Here is a 23,321-nt window from a genome sequence, read left to right as displayed (position 1 = left end):
TCGGACAGCAGGGCAGCTTGAACTTGTTTGGATGTTAGTCGAGGTTCTTTATCCAACATCCGCACAATCTTGCGTTGAAATCTCTTGTCAATTTTTCTTTTCCGTCCAAATCTAGGGAGGTTAGCCACATTGCCATGGGCTTTAAACTTCTTGATGACACTGCGCACGGTAGACACAGGAACATTCAGGTCTTTGGAGATGGACTTGTAGCCTTGAGATTGCTCATGCTTCCTCACAATTTGGTTTCTCAAGTCCTCAGACAGTTCTTTGGTCTTCTTTCTTTTCTCCATGCTCAATGTGGTACACACAAGGACACAGGACAGAGGTTGAGTCAACTTTAATCCATGTCAACTGGCTGCAAGTGTGATTTAGTTATTGCCAACACCTGTTAGGTGCCACAGATAAGTTACAGGTGCTGTTAATTACACAAATTAGAGAAGCATCACATGATTTTTCGAACAGTGCCAATACTTTTGTCCACCCTCTTTTTTATGTTTGGTGTGGAATTATATCCAATTTGACTTTAAGACAATTCTTTTTGTGTTTTTTCATTTAAGACAAATTAAATGAAGATAATAATACCAAAGAATTTGTGTTTGCAATCATTTTCAGGAAGAAACTGAGTATTATCTGACAGAATGGCAGGGGTGTCAATACTTTTGGCCACAGCTGTATCTACTGTAAGAAATGAGTCAACCTTAAAAGTGGATCACCCATACCTCTGTCAGCAGCGCTGCTAGGAAGAGAGTGGCGGCATCTGTTAGTGGTGATCGGTGTGGCAGCTGGGAGAGATTAATAATGAATGTCACACAGTCCCTGTCAGGGATGTATTTAGGAGGTCGGGCAAACTGATGTTTCATTTAACTTTCCTATTTCTAGACTTCAATATCTGATTAGAAAATGTATGTATATGTTCCTAAAAATATATTAATTTGTAATGTTATATCCTATATTAACTGTAAAATGTTTTATATTACTCATGTGATGGAATCCAATGTGATGATATTAATGAATTTCTGCTCATTTGATGCAACCTGCACTAACACAATAGGAAATTACACCTGTACTTGTAAGGATGGGTTCCCCGGTAAATGAAAAGAATTGATCACAATTTACTATAGTAGAAATACTATAGCACTCTATTTCAGTGTGAGAACCTGCAAATAATCATACAGTAGATAGAGGCCTCTTGCATTCTGATACTGAGCATACAGTGATTCCTGAGAATACCACGATCTAGAACTATCATCTTTTGCTCCGAGGCCGAGGACCGCACAGGACTCCATACATGTCATTACAGTAATTTACCACTATTCTGCAATGTGACGTCAGGCCACTCATCACATCCAGGTGGACTTGGCTTCAGCGTAATGTATCTAAACAAGCCATAACCCATCTGAAAATAGCATAGCAGGTAGGCAGCAGTTTGTGGTACAACTGCATGTTTAGTGCTTGATTCCTGGCCGTGTAGGAAGAATCGCTAAGTTTATGGGCACAGTTATAATTTCAAGCAATCTGACATTTCTTTTATGGCTCATGAACACATTAGAGACCTGTGCATGGAGCTCCATCATCCCTGTGCTGCTTTAGATGCCGTGTTTGTCTTCTGTTGGTGTCTTTGGGAACAAATATTTTTTCTATGCCTCCATATGAAATTTAAGAAATGTGGCAGCCTTAGGATGGCTGTATATAAAATGTATGAGGCCTTAGCCTTTCGGTACATTTTTTTTATCATCCGTAAACCTGACAATCTCTGATAGAATGTGTTGATTCATTTTATTTGATCGACTGTGGATAAATGTTCTCATATTCTGATTTTTCAATAACTTTTCAGACAGCCATGTTATTTGTACTATGTTGTAATATCATTGATGCAATAAAAAATGTATATTCATTAGGTGATGGGACCCACTGTGCGGATATTGATGAATGTCTGACCAGTAATATCTGTTCACCTGATGCCACCTGCACTAACACAAAAGGAAGTTACATCTGTACCTGTAAGATTGGATTCTCAGGTAATTGAATACATTCTTTCTAGCATATCTGTATCTTTCATTTAATTCTTATAGTTCCAATATGAACTGTAACCATTCAAGATTAATTAACAAATGTTTTTATGAACGTTTAGTTTCCTTCTCATGACTGATTAATCTGCATATGCACTTCCTCACTTGACAAATGAGCGCCTGTGCCTGTGCAAACAATGCAGGGATCATCCAAAAAACATACACAACTTTGCTCTACCCATTGGTCACAGTAAGGTGTCTCCTCTCCCCCTATATGCTCACATCTCACACTTTATGTAACACCTGTTGTTTTTTTTCCCTATAGCACAGTCAGTAGATGTTATCACTTTTGTCTTGATGCTCCCTGTTGGTTACTGCTTAGATTGGCTGCAGATATTGCAGTCCATTTTCTGTTCCCCACTGTACATCTGCAGTCAATCAATGGTTTCAGCTGTCTTGGGCTATATTATGTTGAATAGTGATTGGCTGCAGTGGTCACACGCAATTTTCAGATTGTTGACGTATGCAGCCAGCAGAAATAATATACAAGCAGGGAGTAGTAAGGATGAAGAGCTGAGTTTGAAGATGCATACATACAGTGGGGAAAATAAGTCTTTGATACACTGACGGATTTGCAAGTTTTCCCACCTGATAATAATGTATGTCACACAGACCCTGTCAGGGATGTATTTAGGAGGTCGGGCAAACTGATGTTTCATTTATCTTTCCTATTTCTGTCTTTCACTATCTGATTAGATAATGTATGTACTGTATATGTTCCTCCAAATATCAATCTGTAATATATTTTATATTAACTGCAAAATGTTTTATATTCCTCAGGAGATGGAATCCAATGTGATGATATCAATGAATGTGAGACCAGTAATATCTGCTCACCTAATGCAACCTGCACTAACACAAATGGAAGTTACACCTGTACTTGTAAGGATGGATTCTCAGGTAAAGCAAAAGAACTGACCCCAATTTATTAGTATGATAGTCGAAATACCACATAACTCTGAATTTCAGTCTGAGAACCTGCAAAGAATCAGACAGTAGATAGAAGACTCCTGCATACTGGTAGTGCGCGTACAGCGATTCCTGAGAATACCACAATCTAGAACTAGCATTTTTTGCTCCTAGGCCGAGGACCGCACAGCACACCATACATGTCATTACAGTAATTTACCATTGTTCTGCAATGTGACGTCAGGCTGGTCGTCACATACAGGTGGACTTGGCTTCAATGTTATGTATCTGAACAAGCCATAACCCTTCTGAAAATAAAAATGAAACCACACTTAAAAGGATAAAAACCAACCGCCACAATTATAAATAATAGCGAAACCAAGTGGTATTTTACTGTTGGCAACCTGAATGGACAAGTAAATATTAAATACTAGGACAATCGAAAATGACTTAAAAGCTAAAAAACAAAAAGGAACCACAAATCGACCAGAAAGTCCCATATAAAATTATCAATTTTATTAGTATAATATAAATATAATAGAGAAAAGCATCATTGTACAAATTAAAATATTTTTGTGTATGCTAAGGAAACTGGGGTGAAACTATCCAGAATATAGAGGCACAACAATAAATGGTGCTTAATAATGAACTACCACTGTGCAGTGACTTATTAAAAACTATATTAACAATATCAATATAAATTATCATTATTACTGTGCATAACTACCTACTCTTGTGCAGTGACTTGAAAACATTGCAGCAAAGTGATACAATAATAAAGTGCATAAAAATATACGATATATAAAGGGTTAAAGTGCAAAAATTGCAGTGCAAATATACAAAGCACCAGTAGATGTCAGTATATGATATGCCTCAAAGAATCTAGCCTATTGCTTAAACCAAAAGGTGTGCTAGTATTTTGACCAGGAAAACAGCAATAAGGTAAAGTTGTAAAATAGATGTTAGTGGTGACTCACAATAAGTATAGCTCCTGGTCTCCTGGATAGACGCCCTCCCCAATGCGCGTTTCGGCACTTAGCCTTCGTCAGTGACTATGGGATGGAGGATGTGTGATGGGTATATGGGCACTCGACTATGGGATGGAGGATATGTATGATGGGTATATGGGCACGGGCCTATGGGATCGTGGATATGTATGATGGGTATATGGGCACAGGCCTATGGGATCGTGGATATGTATGATGGGTATATGGGCACGGGACTATGGGATGGAGGATAATTATAATTTGCTATAACTAACCACAGTTACTATGCCCGGGCAGCGCTGGGCTCTTCAGCTAGTTGTTAATATAATTGTTAATAAGTCACTGCACAGTGGTAGTTAATTATTAAGCACCATTTATTGTTGTGCCTCTATATTATGGATAGTTTTGCCCCAATTTTCTTAGCATACACAAAACTATTTTAATTTGTACAATGATGTTTTTCTCTATTATATTTATATTATACTAATAAAATTGATAATTTTGTATGGCACTTTCTGGTCGATTTGTGCTTCCTTTTGTTTTTTAGCTTCTGAAAATAGCATAGCAGATCCACAGCAATTTGTGGTACAACTGCATGTTTACTGCATGATTCCTGGCCGTGTGGGAAGAAATGCTAAGTTCATGGGCACAGTTATAATTTCAAGGAATATGACATTTCTTTTATGGCTCATGAACACAGTAGAGACCTGTGCAAGTAGCTCCATCATCCCTGTGCTGCCGTAGATGCCGTGTTTGTCTTCTGTTGGTGTCCTTTTAGAAGAAACATTTTTCTATTTCTGCATATGAAATTGACGGCATACGGCAGCTCTATGATTGCTGTATATAAAATGTATGAGGCCTTAGACTTTCTGTACATTTTTTTTTGTCATCTGTTAAGCTGACAATCTCAGCTATAATAAACTAGCTATGAACCCGTTCTATGCCCGGGTGGCAAACATTTTTATTGGTATATGGTCTCCCATCCTGGTATTTGCTGTCCCCTCCTATCCTGGTATGCATGGCACCCCTCATCACTATCCTGCTATGCATGGCCCCCTTATCCCTATTCTGGTATGTATGCTCCTCTCCAATCCTGGTATGCATGGCACCCCATTCCTCATCCTGGTATGTATGGTTCCCTCACCCCCCATTCTTGGTATGCATTGTACCCCTCATCCATATCCTGGTATTCATGGTTTCCTCACCCCCAATCCTGTATGCATGGTATACCCTCATACCTATCATGGTATGCATGGCTCCCTCAGCCCCCAATCCTGGAATGCATGGTCCTCTCACCCCCCAATCCTGGAATGTATGGTCCCCCAATCTTGGAATGCATGGTCCCCTCACCCCCCAATCCTGGAATGCATGGTCCCCTCACCCTCCAATCCTGGTATACATGGTCCCCTCACCCCCCCAATCCTGGTATGCATGGTCCTCCCTCATCCCTATCGTAGGATGCATGGTACTCCTTCACCCGCCAATCCTGGTATGCATGGTCCCCCTCATCCCCAATCCTGGTATACATGGCACCCCTTACCTCCCAATTCTGGTATGCATGGTACCCCTCACCACCCTATCCTGATATGCATGGTACCCCTCATCCCCAATCCTGGTATGCATGGTCCCCTCACCCCCCCAATCTTGGTATGCATGCCCCCCCCCAATTTTGGTATGCATGGCCCCCTCACCCCCCCAATTCTGGTATGCATGATCCTCTCACCCCCTTAATGTTAGGAGTCTGATTTCTCCCTTGCCTATGGTGAGATCTAGACTTACGTGCTGCAGTCTCCTGCGTTTCATCTGCAGTATAGGAGATTGCAGAGGAGAGTGCCTTGCGGCAACTCTCTCCAGAGGCTAAGTCCTCTGTTCCCTCCACTGAGCATGCTCATGGGACGAGCTCCCATTGGAGTTCGGGAGTCACATGCTCAGGTGCTGTGTCTAATCCTATTGGCTCCTCCTGGAGCCTTGGAGATTTCCGGAAGGTCCCGTTTGGTATAAAAAGCGCGCATGGCTGTTCCGCCATGCGCTAGTATTTCATACTTGCTGCTGTATGTAAGATGATGGATGCTTGGACTGGTGACTGACTTATTAAGAAACCCCTTCCCTCTGATAATACCATTGTGTGAGTGTTTGGGTACAGCCAGTAGCAGCGCTAGCGCCAGCGCGCATATGCTCCATCTTGCTCAGCAGCTTAGCGTCTGCATTGCGCCAGCATCATTGCAGCGCCTTGCCAGCGGCTCAGTGGCTGCCGCGCTGCAGTTGCGGCTTTACTCTGCGTCCGCGGTTCCGACGCTTTGCAGTGGTTGACGATAGGTCTAGACGGAGTAGTCCTGCTGTTTAAGGCTACTCCTGTGACCGCGAATACCGCGACTGTATCGCTGTTAGTCTGTTACTCTGAACAGAAGACTCAGCGGCTAATTTAAGTTTATTAGCCTGCAGCTCTGTGAGTATAACAGAGCTTGCTTTTGTGCACTGGGTGTCGTTTAACCCTTGTGCACATTACCGCCTTAGTGCTCTGCCTCTCTAGCAGCGGTTTTTCCATCCACCACACGGTGGACCCCGGGTGGCGAAGGCACTTTATTTATTTTTTATTTAGTGTCTTCCGCCACTCCTAACATAATACTAGCGCCATGGTCTGGCTAGAGATGGCAGATCAGCAGCAACTGGTGCAGTGTGTGCGACAGCTCGAGGCTCACTTGGCCACCCTTGAGAGGTCTCTCGCAGCTGCGCAGGCCACAGATGCTGCTGTTCAGGCACTCACAGGTGCCGTAGGGCGTATGTCCATGTCCTCCCTTGTGCTGACAGTTACCCGCCTCCCGTTGCCTGAAAAATTCTCTGGGGATGGCGCCTCCTGCAGGGGTTTTATCAGCCAGTGCTCTATACACCTGGAGCTGCTGGCTGCGCAATTCCCTACAGAGCGGGCTAAGGTGGCCTTCATTATCTCCCTACTGTCAGGCAAGGCTCTGGAATGGGCTACGCCTCTATGGGAATGTGGTGACCTCGAGATTCGGACTGCAGTCAACTTGCTAACAGCCATCAATCAAGTATTTCTCGGTCCTCGGGTCACGCACGATACGTCTCTGCAGATGCTCGCCCTTACTCAGGGGTCGCTCTCGGTTAGCCAGTATGCCGTCCGTTTTGGGACACTGGCGTCCGAGTTGGAATGGTCCGACAGAGCGCTTATCCCCATTTTTTGGCGAGGTCTCGCAGAGCACGTGAAGGATGCTCTCTCCACTAGAGAGATCCCCACCAGTTAGGAGGAGCTAATCTCCGTCTCCTCACGTATCAACCTCCGTTTTTCGGAGCGCGGTATGGAGCGGGCTCACTCCAAGCGAAGAGCAATCTCAGCTCCTAAATATTTCTGTACCTTCTGAGCTGTTTGAGCCAGAGGTTATACCTCCTGAGCCCATGGAGGTGTCTCGTACCGATCTCAACACAGACTCTGATCAGGAATCTATTTGCGGTTGTCACCATGTATGTGCGGTTTCTCCGGAAGCCAGCTCCCCGCAATGGTCAGAGTCTGAACCGGTCACTGAGACTTTTGTCCCTCCTCATCTTAGGGCTCAAGTTCTTGCATGGGCGCATGCCTCCCATGCTCCTCAACATCGAAGTTATATGCAAATCTTGAAGCTCTTGGCCGGAGTGTATTGGTGGCCTCATAGAGCTCAGGATATTAAAAAATTTATCCAGGCTTGCACTTCATGTGCCCAGGTTAACCTTCCTAAGCGGAGAGTGGTGACGGTCGCTGATTCACGGCGGCGTTCAGTTGCTTCGCCAGCTCCTGCCATCTCCCAGGTGTCTCTTTTCAAACCTGGTGACCTTGCTTCCACTGATGCCTTCCAGGTGTCCCGGTTTACTGTAACACCTACCAGGACATCAAGCTCACCTTTGGGTGAGTTTGAGCTCAGGTTGATGGTTCGGAAGGCTCAGGGAGGAGGGGGGGTAATGTTAGGAGTCTGATTTCTCCCTTCCCTATGGTGAGATTTAGACCCTTACATGCTGCAGTCTCCTGCGTTTCATCTGCAGTAGAGGAGATTGCAGAGGAGAGTGCCTTGCGGCATCTCTCTACAAAGGCTAAGTCCTCTGTTCCCTCCACTGAGCATGCTCATGGGACGAGCTCCCATTGGAGTTCGGGAGTCACATGCTCAGGTCCTGTGTCTAATCCTATTGGCTCCTCCTGGAGCCTTGGAGATTTCCAGAAGGTCCCGTTTGGTATAAAAAGCGCGCATGGCTGTTCATGCTTGCTGCTGTATGTAAGATGATGGATGCTTGGACTGGTGACTGACTTATTAAGAAACCCCTTCCCTCTGATAATACGATTGTGTGAGTGTTTAGGTACAGCCAGTAGCAGCGCTAGCGCCAGCACGCATATGCTCCATCTTGCTCAGCAGCTTAGCATCTGCATTGCGCCAGCGTTATTGCAGCGCCTTGCCAGCGGCTTAGTGGTTGCCGCGCTGCAGTTGTAGCTTTACTCTGCGTCCGCGGTTGCGGCGCTTTGCAGTGGTTGACGGTAGGTGTAGACGGAGTAGTCCTGCTTTTTAAGGCTACTCCTGTGACCGCGAATACCGCGACTGTATCGCTGTGAGTCTGTGACTCTGAACAGACTCAGCGGCTAATTTAAGTTTTTTAGCCTGCAGCTCTGTGAGTATAACAGAGCTTGCTTTTGTGCACTGGGTGTCGTTTAACTCTTGTGCACATTACCGCATTAGTGCTCTGCCTCTCTAGCAGCGGTTTTTCCATCCACCGCACGGTGGACCCCGGGTGGCGAAGGCACTTTATTTTTTATTTAGTGTCTTCCGCCACTCTTAACACCTATCCTGGTATGCATGGTCCCCTCATCCCCCTATCCTGGTATTCATGGCCCCCTCACCGCCCAATTCTGGTATGTTTGGTTCCCTCACCCCCCAATCCTGGTATGCATGGTCCTCTCACCCCCCTATCCTGGTATGCATGGTCCTCTCACCCCCCAATTCTGGTATGCATGGTCCCCTCACCTCCCAATCCTTGTATGCATAGTCCTCTCACCCCCCTATCCTGGTATGCATGGTCCTCTCACCCCCCTATCCTGGTATGCATGCCACCCCTCATCCCCCTATGCTGGTATGTATGGTACCCCTCATCCCCCTATCCTAGTATGCATGGTACCCATCACCCCCAATCTTGGCATGCATGGTCCCCTCACATCCCTATCCTGGTATGCATGGTTCTCTCACCCCCCTTTCCTGGTATGCATGGTCCTCTCACCCCCCAATCCTGGTATGCATGGTCATCGCACCTCCAATCCTGGTATGCATGGTCCTCTCACTCTCCTATCCTGGTATGCATAGTCCTCTCACCCCCCTATCCTGGTATGCATGGTCCTCTCACCCCCCTATCCTGGTATGCATGCCACCCCTCATCCCCCTATGCTGGTATGTATGGTACCCCTCATCCCCCTATCTTGGTATGCATGGTACCCCTTACCCCCCAATCCTGATATGCATGGTCCCCTCACACCCCTATCCTGGTATGCATGGTTCTCTCACCCCCCTTTCCTGGTATGCATGGTCCTCTCACCCCCCAATCCTGGTATGCATGGTCATCGCACCTCCAATCCTGGTATGCATGGTCCCCTCACCCCCAATCCTGATATGCATGGTCCCCTCACCCCCCAATCCTGGTATGCATGGTCCCCTCACCCTCCAATCCAGGAATGCATGGTCGCCTCACCCCCAATCCGGGAATGCATGGTCCCCTCTCCCACCAATCCTGGTATGCATGGTCCCCTCATCCCCAAACCTGGAATGCATGGTCCCTCACCCCCCAATCCGGGAATGCATGTTCTCCTCACCCCCCAATCCTGGTATGCATGGTCCCCTCATCCCCAATCCTGGTATGCATGGTCCCCTCACCCCCCTAATGCCGTGATGTCTGTACAGGGTGTGTTGTGGTGCCAGACTCGGCGCCTGCACAGTCCTCGCTTTCCAGCACCATTTTCTTGAAGACACACTGTAGTCTTCTACAACATGGCGGCAGAAAGCGAGGACTGCACAGACGCCGAGTCCGGCACCACAACACACGCTGTCCAGACATCACGGCCCAAAAAAGTAATGATTGTTTTTTGATGCGGGGTCTCGCCATGATGTTAGGAGAGGGCCCGTGTCAATATCCGATCGTTAAGTAGTTGTTCCGTGATGTCTGGAGAAGGCGTGTTATGGTGCCGGACTCGGCGCCTGCACAGTCCTCGCTTTCCAGCGCCGTTTTCTTGAAGACGCACTGCAGTGTCTCTTCTACAAAATGGCGGCTGTAAGCGCGGACTGCGCATGCGCCGATTCCGGTACCACAACCCGCCCTCTCCTGACGTCACATGAAGACGCAAGACCGAACGGCAACAGCAACACCGGATCGGTAAGGTGTTGCGGAGATCGCGTTATGCGTTCAGTGCTTACACATACTGCGATCTCCTGGGGGGATGCGTCACTCTGTCTGGAGCAAGACTGCGCAGTGCGCAGGCGCGTCATGCTTGCGAAGTCTATAGAGGCTTCAGACAGAGTTACGCTTACAGCGTTATATTATAGCTTGATTCATGTTATTTGTTCAAATCACAGGTAAGTGTTCCCACATTCTGATATTTCAATATCCATTCAGACAACCATGTTATGTGCACTATGTTGTAATATCCTTGATGTAACTGTGAAACATTTTATATTTATCAGGTAACGGGACCCACTGTGAGGATATTAATGAATGTCAGACCGCCAATGCCTGTTCCCTTTATGCAACCTGCACTAACACAATAGGAAGTTACAATTGTACCTGTAAGGATGGATTCACAGGTGATTGAATACATTATTTTTAGCATAACAATCACTTGGACTTCAGTCTTGTTTTACTTCCAGTATGAATTTTCTTCATTGCCATTCAAGAGTAATAATTAATTCATTACTGTTCAATCTTTTACATGACTGTGGTTAATCTGCACAGTGACATCCGCACTTTACAGATGAGTCCCTGTGTAAACAATGCAGGAGCTATCGATATACTATACTAAACATTGCTTTATCCATTGCCTCCCATAGGGCTCAATGTACCTTATAGGAAATTCAGTCCTTGATCTTAAGTTCCACATTTAGATGTGTTAAAAAAATGTTCCTGTGCTGAGATAATCTTATAACTGTCCCCTGTTGTGTACTGTCACGTGGACCCGTCCTGTGTGACACGACCCGCAGGCCGGTAACTAAGACAACAAGACACGGCACGTGTAACTGTCCTGTGCGACACGACCCGCAGGCCGGTAACTAAAACAACAAGACACGGGGGAAGGGAAAACAGTTACAATGGTTGGCCCTGCGATAGGGAACGGGGACGTGGAGACCTCCTGCACTCCCCTGAGTCAGTGTCCCTCACACTCCTAACATTCTCTATACAGGCTCCTCACCTATTGCCGAGCCGGAACCTGTCACCCTAGCACACCCTACTCCTATCCCTTGCTAGGGAGCTGAGTGGTGCAGGCACTGGCTTCACCACTGTACTAATACACACCAAGGAAAAATACAAACAGGGAAACACCACTTAGCTTTGCTCTGTTGCTCTTGCTCCCAACAACAGAGTCCACCACCAGAATGCAACTTTCCTCCTGAATAGCTGCCACCAAGCTCTGTCAGAGCTGCAAGGAAATCCTCTCTGACTCCTTCCACACCAGTACTCTGACTGAGCTGCCAGGACCGCTCTCTCTCCTTCCTTCACCAGTCTTGGTTGGAAATGAGCAATATCACCAACAGTGATTGCAACACCTGACACTCTTTTATAGCAGAGCCAGAGCAGTCACACCTGCTTTATAATCACATGCACTAAACTAAAGAAACCAGAGTGCAATGATCCTAACGGCCACCGTGGGCAAAGCTAGAACTGAAACCACCACAGTGCAATGACCCTAATGGCCACCGGGGGCAAAACTATCTTTAAGCACCACAGCTTAAGGAAAAAAAAAGTTACTAGTGCATTTTATCTGTCATGATCCAGCATGGATCATGACATGTACTGTATAATGGCTGTGTCTAACCATACAGGGACATGGTCTGATCACACCACTGCTCCTGGGCAGGGGAGGAAGCAAGAGTGAGTACAGACAGTATAGCTTGGGATCGCATCTGATTCTTTTTCAAACTAAAACATTTCCTTGCCTTATTTTAAGCAATGTTTTACCTCAAAGAAAGAATAATTTGCGATCCTGTGCTGTCCTGTCTGTATACTCTCTCTTGCTTCCTCCCCTGCCAAGGATATGTGGTATGATCAGACCATGTTCCTGTACAGTAAGACACAGCCATTACACAGTATACAGCAGGGGCACTGTTATGAAGAGTCACCGTAGGAGGCAAAAGCAGAAATACAAGCTAAGTCCAGAAAACCAGAGAAGTTGGCAACTATCAGATTGCAGACCCCTGAACCTATCAACACAACTAGCAGTAGCTGTGGGGGGTTCCTACGATGCCCTAGACCCCTCGATCACAGCCGGAGAAATACATAGGCCTAAAGAAAGAAAGGGGAAATCTAAACTGCCCCAGAGCAGACCCCAAAGCAATAGGCAGCCCCCAACGTATAATGACGGTGAAGCAAGATGAAAATACTAACACAGACAGAAAGATAGACTGAGCAAAGACGGGGCCCCAAAACTACCTAGATAGGAAAGGACAGGAAGGCTGCTGTCTGCAATCTGCCAAAACCCTATCAAAGACATAAGCCAACCAGCTGATATGAAAAAGGCCCTGAAGCAGCTAGGCTTCAAAAACTGAATCAGCACTCAGGTATTTTCAGAAGACAGAGCTAAATGAATTCAGCACACCCCAGCAGGGAATGGCAAAAATCCAGAAAAACAAAGCAAAAACAAAGTCAAAGCACAAAAGCAAAAGGCCGAGCAGCAAACTTAGCTTTGGAGGAGCAGGAATTCAGACTGGTCTCCAAGGATCCCACAGAGAAATCACCCGCAGGGCAGAAGGGCGTCGGCAGCATTATATCCAGTCCGTAACTCCACTCAGCCAGTCACAATCATCAGCCTCAGGTGTTTGACAATCAGGCTCACTACCTTTCTTTACCAGAAGAGGGAGTTCCTCGGGCCTCAGTAATGAAGGGGAAAATGAACTCACAACAGTACCTCCCCCTTGAGGAGGGGTCACCGAACCCTCAACTATGCCACCAGGGCGATCAGGGTGAGCCCGATGAAAGGCACGCACCAATCGTTTGGCATGAATATCAGAGGCGGAGACCCAGGAATTATCCTCCTGACCATAACCCTTCCACTTAACCAAATACTGGAGTCTCCGTCTAGCCAGACGGGAATCCAGTACTTTCTCTACCTCATACTCCATGTTACCTTCAACCAATACAGGGTCTGGAGGTGCCACCCCCGGAACAACAGGTTCAACAAACCTCTTCAACAAAGATTTATGGAACACATTATGGCTTTTAAATGTGACAGGAAGAGCCAAACGAAAAGAGACCGGATTAATAATCTCCACAATCTTGTAAGGTCCAATAAATCTAGGCTTAAACTTAGGAGAAGCCACCTTCATAGCAATATTTTTTGATGATAACCACACCATATCACCAACCTTAAACTGGGGACCAATGGTCCTATGTCGGTTGGAAAACCGCTGGGCCTTCTCCTGGGAGAGAGATAACTTATCCACCACTTGGTCCCAGATCTGATGCATTCTCTCCACCACAGTGTCAACACCTGGGCAGGCAGAGGGCTCCACCTGCCCTGAAGAAAATCGAGGATGAAACCCAAAGTTACAAAAAAAAGTGACATCAAAGTGGCAGAACTAGCTCTATTATTCAAAGCAAATTCGGCCAAGGGCAAAAATGAAACCCAATCATCCTAATCAGCAGAAATAAAACATCTCAAATATGACTCCAAGGTCTGGTTTGTTCTCTCTGTCTGCCCATTGGTCTGAGGGTGAAAAGCAGAGGAGAAGGACAACTGAATTCCCAGCCTGGAACAGAAAGTTCTCCACAATCTAGACACAAACTGCACTCCTCTGTCAGATACAATGTTCTCAGGAATCCCGTGCAAACTAACCACCTGTTGTAAAAACAGGGGCACCAACTCAGAGGAAGACGGCAACTTAGGGAGTGGTACAAGATGAACCATCTTAGAGAACCTATCACAAATCACCCAAATAACAGTCATCCTCTGAGAGACAGGCATATCAGAGATGAAATCCATTGAAATATGGGTCCATGGCCTCTTGGGGACAGGCAAAGGCATCAACAACCCACTAGAGCAAGAACACGATTTAGACCGGGAGCACGTCCCACAGGACTGCACAAAATTCCTGACATCACGAGACAAGGAGGGCCACCAAAAAGACTGACTCACCAGATCTCTAGTACCAAAAATACCTGGATGACCAGCCAAAGCAGAGCAATGAACTTCAGACATCACTCTCTTCTTCCACTGGTCAGGAACATACAACTTTCCACTGGGACAACGCTCAGGTTTGTCCTCCTGGAACTCTTCCAGAGCACGTCTCAAATCGGGCGAGATGGCAGAAAGAACTACCCCTTCGCCTAAGATAGTAGCAGGCTTGGTCACCACAGGAGAATCAGCAAGGAAGCTCCTAGAGAGGGTGTCTGCCTTGACATTCTTTGTTCCAGGAAGAAAAGAAACCACAAAATCAAAACGTGTAAAAAACAAGGCCCACCTAGCCTGTCTAGGGTTCAAGCGCTTAGCCGACTCTAGGTAAATCAAATTCTTGTGGTCAGTGAGGACCACGACTTGATGCTTAACTCCCTCCAACCAATGTCTCCACTCCTCAAATGCCCATTTCATGGCCAACAGTTCCCTATTCCCCACATCATAGTTACGTTCAGATGGAGAGAACTTTCGGGAAAAGAAAGCACAGGGATTCATTTTAGATGTTACAGGATCCTTTTGGGACAAAACAGCTCCTGCACCAATCTCAGAAGCATCCACCTCTACCTGGAATGGAAGTGAGACATCAGGTTGCCACAAAACCGGGGCGGAGGTGAATCTTCGCTTCAACTCCTGAAAGGAAGAAACAGCCTCCGGAGACCAATTTAACACATCAGCACCCTTTTTAGTCAAATCAGTCAATGGCTTGGCAATACTAGAAAATTTTGCTATAAATTTCCGATAAAAATTAGCAAAACCCAAAAACTTCTGGAGGGCCTTCAAAGAAGTGGGCTGAACCCAATCGTGAATGGCCTGTACCTTGGCCGGGTCCATTTCAATAGTTGACGGGGACAAAATAAATCCCAAAAAAGAAATCCTCTGTACTCCAAAAAGGCATTTAGATCCCTTGACATACAGGGAATTCTCCCTCAAGATCCGGAACACAGTCCGAATATGTTCCACATGAGAATCACAATCCTTGGAGAAGATCAAAATATCATCCAGATAGATAATCAAAAATTTATCGACAAAATCTCGGAAAATATCGTTCATGAAGCACTGGAAGACAGAAGGGGCATTAGTGAGCCCAAAAGGCATCACCAGGTGCTCAAAATGTCCCTCCGGAGTATTAAACGCCGTCTTCCATTCATCCCCATGCTTAATGCGAATAAGATTATACGCCCCCCTGAGGTCAAGCTTGGTAAACCAGCAAGCACCTTTAACTCTGGAGAATAGATCAGAAATCAGGGGTAACGGATACTGATATTTAACAGTAATTTTGTTGAGGGCACGATAATCAATACAAGGTCTTTATGATCCATCCTTTTTGGCTACAAAAAAAAAACGGCACCCAAGGGTGACGAGGATGGTCTAATATGACCCTTCTCCAACGCCTCCTTAATATAGGATTGCATAGCCTCGTGCTCGGGTACAGATAAATTGAAGAGCCGACCTTTGGGAAATTTACACCCCGGGCTCAGTTCAATTGCACAGTCATAACTCCTATGAGGAGGCAGAGACGCAGACTCATTCTCACGAAATACATCATAAAAGTCCGCCACATAATCAGGAACATCATGCGACTGAGGAGAGGTGGAAAACACCGGAGCCTCACTAAAGGCACACCGACAACCCCAACTCACCACAGACACAGATTTCCAATCCAAAACTGGATTATGAATCTGTAACCAGGGAAACCCCAGAACAACAGTATCATGCAGATTATGCAACACCAGAAATCTGCAATTTTCTTGATGGTCTGGGGCGACCCGCATTACCACCTGGGTCCAAAACTGGGGTTTATTTTTAGCCAAAGGAGTAGCATCAATTCCCCTCAAAGGGATAGGCGTTTGCAGAGGTGTCATCGGAAATCCACAACGTTTAGCAAAATCCAAGTCCATTAGGTTTAGGGCTGCTCCCGAATCCACAAACGCCTTGGCGGAAAATGTGGACAGGGAGCAGATCAGAGTAATAGCCAGAAGAAACTTAGGTTGAACACCCCCAACAGAAAACGTGTGTGCAAAGCGTTTCTCTCGTTTGGGACAGACAGAAATAATATGCGAGGCATCTCCACAGAAAAAACACAACTTATTACGCCTTCTGAACTCCTGACGCTGCTCTCTGGAAAAAACTCTATCACATTGCATAGGTTCAGACATTTGTTCAACAGGTGGCAACACCTCTCGTGCAGCTTTGCGTTCGCGCAAACGCCGATCAACCTGAATGGCTAATGACATAGAATCGTCAAGACCAAAGGGAACAGGAAATCCCACCATAGTATCTTTTACGGCTTCTGACAACCCCTTCCGAAAGAGAGCAGCCAAGGCATTATCATTCCAGGAAGTAAGTACTGCCCACTTTCGGAATTTTTGACAGTACAATTCTGCAGAATCACGACCCTGGCTCAATGCCAGCAGGGTCTTTTCAGCCTGATCAATGGCATTAGGTTCGTCATACAACAACCCCAAAGCTTGAAAGAATGCGTTCACATTAGTCAGAATAGGATCATCTGGTTTCAAAGAAAACGCCCAATCCTGGGGATCGCCACGCAGCAAAGAGATGACAATTTTAACCTGCTGCGTGGAGCTCCCTGACGAGTTAGGCTTCAAGGCAAAAAATAATTTCCAATTATTTTTGAAATTCAAAAATTTAGACCGATCCCCAAAAAATACATCAGGTGTAGGAATCTTTGGTTCAGCAGCATGTGAATGAGCAAGGTAGGTGGAAATTCCCCGCACTTCCGCAGCGAGCTGCTCCACACGATCAGACAATTGCTTTATCTCCATTGAGAGAAAAAAAAAAATTCCCCCTACGGCCTCAGAGATATAGAGGAAACAATATACACTTTTTTTTTTTTTTTTACAATTCTTTCCTGCTATTGAGTACCCTAGAATCTGCGGTAGGGCGGGTGATTCTGTTATGAAGAGTCACCGTAGGAGGCAAAAGCAGAAATACAAGCTAAGTCCAGAAAACCAGAGAAGTTGGCAACTATCAGATTGCAGACCCCTGAACCTATCAACACAACTAGCAGTAGCCGTGGGGGGTTCCTACGATGCCCTAGACCCCTCGATCACAGCCGGAGAAATACATAGGCCTAAAGAAAGAAAGGGGAAATCTAAACTGCCCCAGAGCAGACCCCAAAGCAATAGGCAGCCCCCAACGTATAATGACGGTGAAGCAAGATGAAAATACTAACACAGACAGAAAGATAGACTGAGCAAAGACGGGGCCCCAAAACTACCTAGATAGGAAAGGACAGGAAGGCTGCTGTCTGCAATCTGCCAAAACCCTATCAAAGACATAAGCCAACCAGCTGATATGAAAAAGGCCCTGAAGCAGCTAGGCTTCAAAAACTGAATCAGCACTCAGGTATTTTCAGAAGACAGAGCTAAATGAATTCAGCACACCCCAGCAGGGAATGGCAAAAATCCAGAAAAACAAAGCAAAAACAAAGTCAAAGCACAAAAGCAAAAGGCCGAGCAGCAAACTTAGCTTTGGAGGAGCAGGAATTCAGACTGGTCTCCAAGGATCCCACAGAGAAATCACCCGCAGGGCAGAAGGGCGTCGGCAGCATTATATCCAGTCCGTAACTCCACTCAGCCAGTCACAATCATCAGCCTCAGGTGTTTGACAATCAGGCTCACTACCTTTCTTTACCAGAAGAGGGAGTTCCTCGGGCCTCAGTAATGAAGGGGAAAATGAACTCACAACAGGGCACATTTATAAGATTGTCTCAGCACAGGAAAAAAATTTCAAGGCATCCATTTGTGGAACCTATTTTTATTACAAGATCTATAGATCAAAATTAACTTTGTTCAAGGGAAAAACCTTTTTTTAGTCTGTGAAAAAATCAAGTGTTTAGTTCTGCTGTAGTGCCTCCACTGGTGAAGTATAGTATTGCACAGTTTTTATTAAAATTAGAGATCAGTCTGTGTAATTAGAGAATATCCATGGAGCATTTTAGAACAAGACAAGCATTGTGGAACTGTTCGCTCAAGTATATAGAAAAAAATTTACTGATGAGAATCTTACATTAGAAAATTTGTGGTATATTATCTTGGGCCTTACTATAAATATATATGCCAATGTCTGGTCTATTCTCATTACTATTTGCAGGTAATGGCGCAGACTGTTCCTGTATTGCACAGTGTGAGACAAACTACTGTAGTAACGGTGGGACATGTACAGTGGTTGGTGTGAATTGCAGTCCTCAATGCACATGCCTGTCAGTATTCACTGGTGAAAGATGTACAGAAGCAGCAGAGTCCTTCAATGCAGAACTAAGACCAGGTAAGTCACTATTCTCAGACGGTAAATAGACTTCTTTCTTTATAAACTATAATTCAGTACATTCAGTTGAGCTAATGATTAGAGATGAGCGAATTTGTTTGGATTCGGTTCCTAATACGATCGGAATCTAATATTGTTTTTGCAATATTCGTCGAACGCAGCCGAACGTCATTAGAGTCAATGGGAGTGGAAATTACCGAATATGTTCAGAACTAGTGTCTCTCTTCCAATTACTGCTTGTCCGCAATGAGAGTTATTTACTCTATAATAAAATGCCATGTTTTTCATTTCTTTAGGCACAAAGCAGAGATCTGTAATGGTCCATGTATCTTCTAACGGAAGCTTTAGCCATTCCAAAGTTTATGATCTGGTAGGTGTATTTCTATGTATTACACATTTACAGTGGATATAAAAAGACTACACACTCCTGTTAAAATGCCAAGTTTTTGCCATGTAAAAAAAAATAATACCTAGAAGAATCATGTCAGAACTTTTTCCATCTTTAATGTCACCCATAATCTGTATAATGCAATTGAAAAACAAACTGAAACGTTTTCGGGCGGAATAAGAAAAAATGAAAATAATGTGGTTGCATATATATGCACATCCTGATGAAAAAAAATATCTAGATGAAAAAATATTGAAATAGATAAAATGGTGCATACGCAGTGGATATGAAAGTCCGCACACCCTTGTTAATGTTCCACCTTTTTGTCATGTAAAAAAAATCATAGCAAGAACAATTAATTCAGAAGTTTTCCCACCTTAAGGTCATCCATGATATGCTCAAATTCACTGAGAAACAAATTCAAATCTTTCCATAAGAAACTAAAACACTAAAAAGAATCTGGTTGCATTAATATGAACACACTTAAACTAACACTATATTGATGTATCCTTTGAATTTATAACATCATTTTTATGCAGGAGTCTATTAGCATGGCACATCTAGAATTTTTTTGTAGTTTTACTCTAAATGTGTCAGATTGCAAGGAAATATACAGCTCTCTTCAGGTCAGTCCACAGATTTTCAATTGGATCTATGTCTGGGATCTGAAGGGTCATTCCAAAACTTTGATCTTCTTTGGGTAAAGCCATTGTTTTGTTGATTTGGAGGTATGCTGAAAGGTGAAATTCCTCATTATGTTAAGCATTTTATCGCTAGATTTTCATACAAAATTGACTTATATTTGGAACTGGTCATAATTTCCTTTTAATTGACTATAACCCCTATTTACATATGTTGGAAAACAGTACCAAAGTATAATGCTACCTCCACCATGCATAACTATGGGTATGGTACCGTGATCTCATTAGATCATAACAAATTTTTCCATATGCGTTTGGTAGGCTTGATGTAGGTTTTGTCAAAACTTAAGCCAGGATTGTGTGGATTTCTTTGTATGAAAAGACCAGGCCAGACACAGGAAGGAGGCTGTTATCACATGCTGTACAAGACCAGTACTTACCAGAAATTTCTATAGTTCATATAATTTTGCTCTAAGCCTCTTGGCAGCCTATCTCTTCTTGACTTCTCATTAAGGAGGGCTCGTAGTACAGAGGGATGATACAAAAGTGTGGTCAGGAAACAGTCTGGGGTTAAATGCCAGAAGAGTATGTGAAAAGCAGAAGCAGAAATCCAAAAGAGTAGTGACAACAAATTCTATGGTCATACGCAAGATCAGAGTCAGACACAGAGAAAACCACACCTATCTGAAGCAAATCTACAACTGACACAGACTAGCTGACTAGCTGCTAGTAAATACCCTGCCAATAATTAGGGATGGGAGGCACCTCAGGAAATACCCGCAGGCGAAACCTAATTGAGAAGAAGAGCTGTCAATCAAATTGTTAACAACCCAACCGGCCCCAGGATTAGATTGGATAACTGGACTGTCACTCACAAAACTGACAGTCCTGCACACTCCAGATCCCATTGGGTGGCTGAGCTGTCACTCACAACGTTCCTTGTCCACAGTCAATGTAGAAACCATGACAGCAGCTAAGAAAATGTCAGTAATATTGACCTTTATTTAACATGAGTATAAATGAGTATGTGAATGTATAATTCTGAAAACAATTACATTTTCAATTATAAGTGGGTGTTCAAACTTATTCAACCAGATTATTTTACTTTTGTTATCCCCCCCTCTCAAAATGATTTCAGTTTGTCTCTGAACAGATTTGTACAGATTATGGCTGGCATTAAGGCTGGAAAAAGTTCTGTTATAATTTTTTTTTTACATGACAAAAACTTTGCATTTTAACAGGGGTGTGTAAACTTATTATTTTCGCTGTATATCTTCATGAATGTGGGTTTCAGAAGTGTCTCTTGAAACTATCTTCATAATAATATTATATTCCAATTCAGGGGATACATGTGCGGACAATATAATACATTATAGAGTAAAACATAATTCAACAACTCAAGCAAGCGGAGTGGGAGCTCATCTCAAGTGCTTACAATCTATGAGATAGACAAATATACTTGTATCAGCCGTCTTGTAAAGATCTTTTTATAACGTAAATGCTAGATTTACAAGTGTTTAAAATATTTAGAAGGCACCAAATATTACCCACTTTTAAAAGATATGACTTTAATCAACTTCAACTAAATAATTAAATATTTTTAAAGACTTGTATTCTGTTCACAGCAGGACCCTACTGGGCTAAATAATCTGTCTCTAATGGGCCTAGTGGCAGAGAAGTGACATATTAAGCAGAAAGGGGTTTTCTCAAGTTGTCTCTTATAGCTATGCAGTCTCCTTATAGCCTCCTTAGTTCCTGGCTTCTGGCAGTGTGGGCTCTCCTTCTTGAGTGAAAGTTCTGGTGAGCAGTCAGAGCTGCAGTATTAGTAGAGCTATAAAGCTCAGCACAACTTCTGCTGTAACACATTCAGTCCCCACTGTCATCACTACATTTACACATAGAAATAACAGGGTATTTGAAGAAGCACACAGCACAAGACAATGAGAGCCCAGAGCCATGATTAGGAGATCTGCTAAGAAAGCTGGGGGGCTGGTGATTTTGCTAAATTTATATTAGCAGTTGCTCAGAAGTGGAGAGACAGGGTAAGAGAGGTGAGCAGTTATCTACTGTATAGATGTTAATTTTCTGGAAAGACTTAATTGGGATGTTAAGAGTTAACCCATCTCCTGGAATGTAATTAGTATACACTCTGCAGGCTCTGCACCGGCATGAGCTGTACACTATGAAAGATAAAAGCCGTTATTGCAGGCGAATGGCAGGTGAAAGAAAAAGTGGATTGCGAACCAGTTTTGGTCTCTGTGGTTTACCTAAAATTAGAACTAAGTGTTTTTGTTTATTTTACTTATGCAGATTTATTCTAAAATTCAAGAAGATGTGAAAGAATTGTTTGATAATGCTACAAGTAATATGACCAATGTGTTTTGGTGAGTAACTTTACTTAAACTGTGTCTGTATGCTCATTCCTAATAAAGGCTCAGAGAGCCTTTATTGCTTTTTAGAATATACCAGGAGAATGCACACTTGCCATTAACCAATGCTCTACAAAAATTCACCTTACAGATGTAACATCTAGTAATATTCTTGCTGCAGTGATAGCATAGTGTACTTCCTACAGATGACCAGATCTATCAAGATGTGCATTCTCCAAATTATGTGAATTTTACAGGGAAATTTAATTTGCTGCGAAGTTATTCTCTGCAAATTGAATGCTCCCTATTATGCTCTGGGGTCTCTCCAGACCCCAGAAAGTAAAGGTAGAATGTAAAAAGAAAAGCAAACAAAACTAATACTCCCTTCACAGCTCACCTGTACTGCTATCCCCGCAATGCTCGATCCATTTAGTGTCGCCTCTTCCTTTCCAGTTCACCTGCTTGCGCGTCAACTAGGCCTTAAACATCACAGTGCATGTGTACAGTGTCATCTCATTCAGGTGGCAGACATCCCAACATCATGGTGTCATGACTTGTGATGGCATAGCACACAGTAACGTCTGACACCTAGTCAAGGTGGAAGCCTTGGCCTAGGCAGAGCCTGGGCCTAGGTCACATGAGCATATAAATCGGAAGAGTGTCTGTGAAAAAATTGCATAATGCAATATATATGGGTGCATTCACCATTTTGGACTGCACTCGTATTTTCACAGACTCACACAATGAAGAAGATGGAGAACTGTTGTTCTCCTTCTTCTCACTGTGTACTTTGATTCTCTTATCTGAGAAAATCAGATCACACTATGCGGACACTTAGATCAAATCTTGATCAGAGTTTGGTCTAAGTGTCATTAGCATAATCTACCTGATTCTTTCGCATCGGAGAATCTATGGTCATGCGACCCTGACAAGAGGAGGGCAAAGAGAATGTGCGAAACATGGGAAGGAGAAAAAAATAGGCATTGAGGACAAGACTGTGGGACGGTTAGGAATTATTTACTTATTTTTTAACTATTTGCCTGGCTTTCTAATGTTCAACCACATGACGTCCTATTCTGTTACACCCATAATGTAACGATATACATTACTATTCTTGCTGTAAGCGGTAATACAATACGGTGCAGAAGTGGTGAACACGAAAATCTGCAACATGATGGTTTCTTTCTCAAGCTTTATGTGATATTTGCTGTCTTGGCATTTATTGCATTGATTTTAACACATCTTATTAGCTTCTCCACTGAATTTCTGTTTT

At 44.0% G+C, this 23,321-nt stretch overlaps 1 protein-coding gene across 1 annotated transcript in view; it reads left to right on the top strand.

Annotated features, from left to right (window-relative positions):
* Positions 1 to 23,321, top strand: part of LOC141100709 (uncharacterized) — a 424,196-nt gene that overhangs the window by 383,064 nt on the left and 17,811 nt on the right. The window contains exons 103-108 of the mRNA XM_073589356.1: positions 1,899 to 2,018; positions 2,850 to 2,969; positions 10,663 to 10,782; positions 18,477 to 18,650; positions 18,947 to 19,020; positions 21,990 to 22,063. Coding sequence (XP_073445457.1) covers positions 1,899 to 2,018; positions 2,850 to 2,969; positions 10,663 to 10,782; positions 18,477 to 18,650; positions 18,947 to 19,020; positions 21,990 to 22,063 — 682 coding nt within the window. The remainder of the gene's footprint in view (positions 1 to 1,898; positions 2,019 to 2,849; positions 2,970 to 10,662; positions 10,783 to 18,476; positions 18,651 to 18,946; positions 19,021 to 21,989; positions 22,064 to 23,321) is intronic.

The sequence above is a fragment of the Dendrobates tinctorius genome, unplaced genomic scaffold (genome assembly GCF_039654945.1).
Source record: "Dendrobates tinctorius isolate UK_male_01 unplaced genomic scaffold, ASM3965494v1 ptg000107l, whole genome shotgun sequence".
Taxonomy (NCBI): domain Eukaryota; kingdom Metazoa; phylum Chordata; class Amphibia; order Anura; family Dendrobatidae; genus Dendrobates; species Dendrobates tinctorius.
The sequence above is the reverse complement of the archived record's forward strand: the minus strand, read 5'-3'. Positions and strand labels throughout refer to the sequence as shown.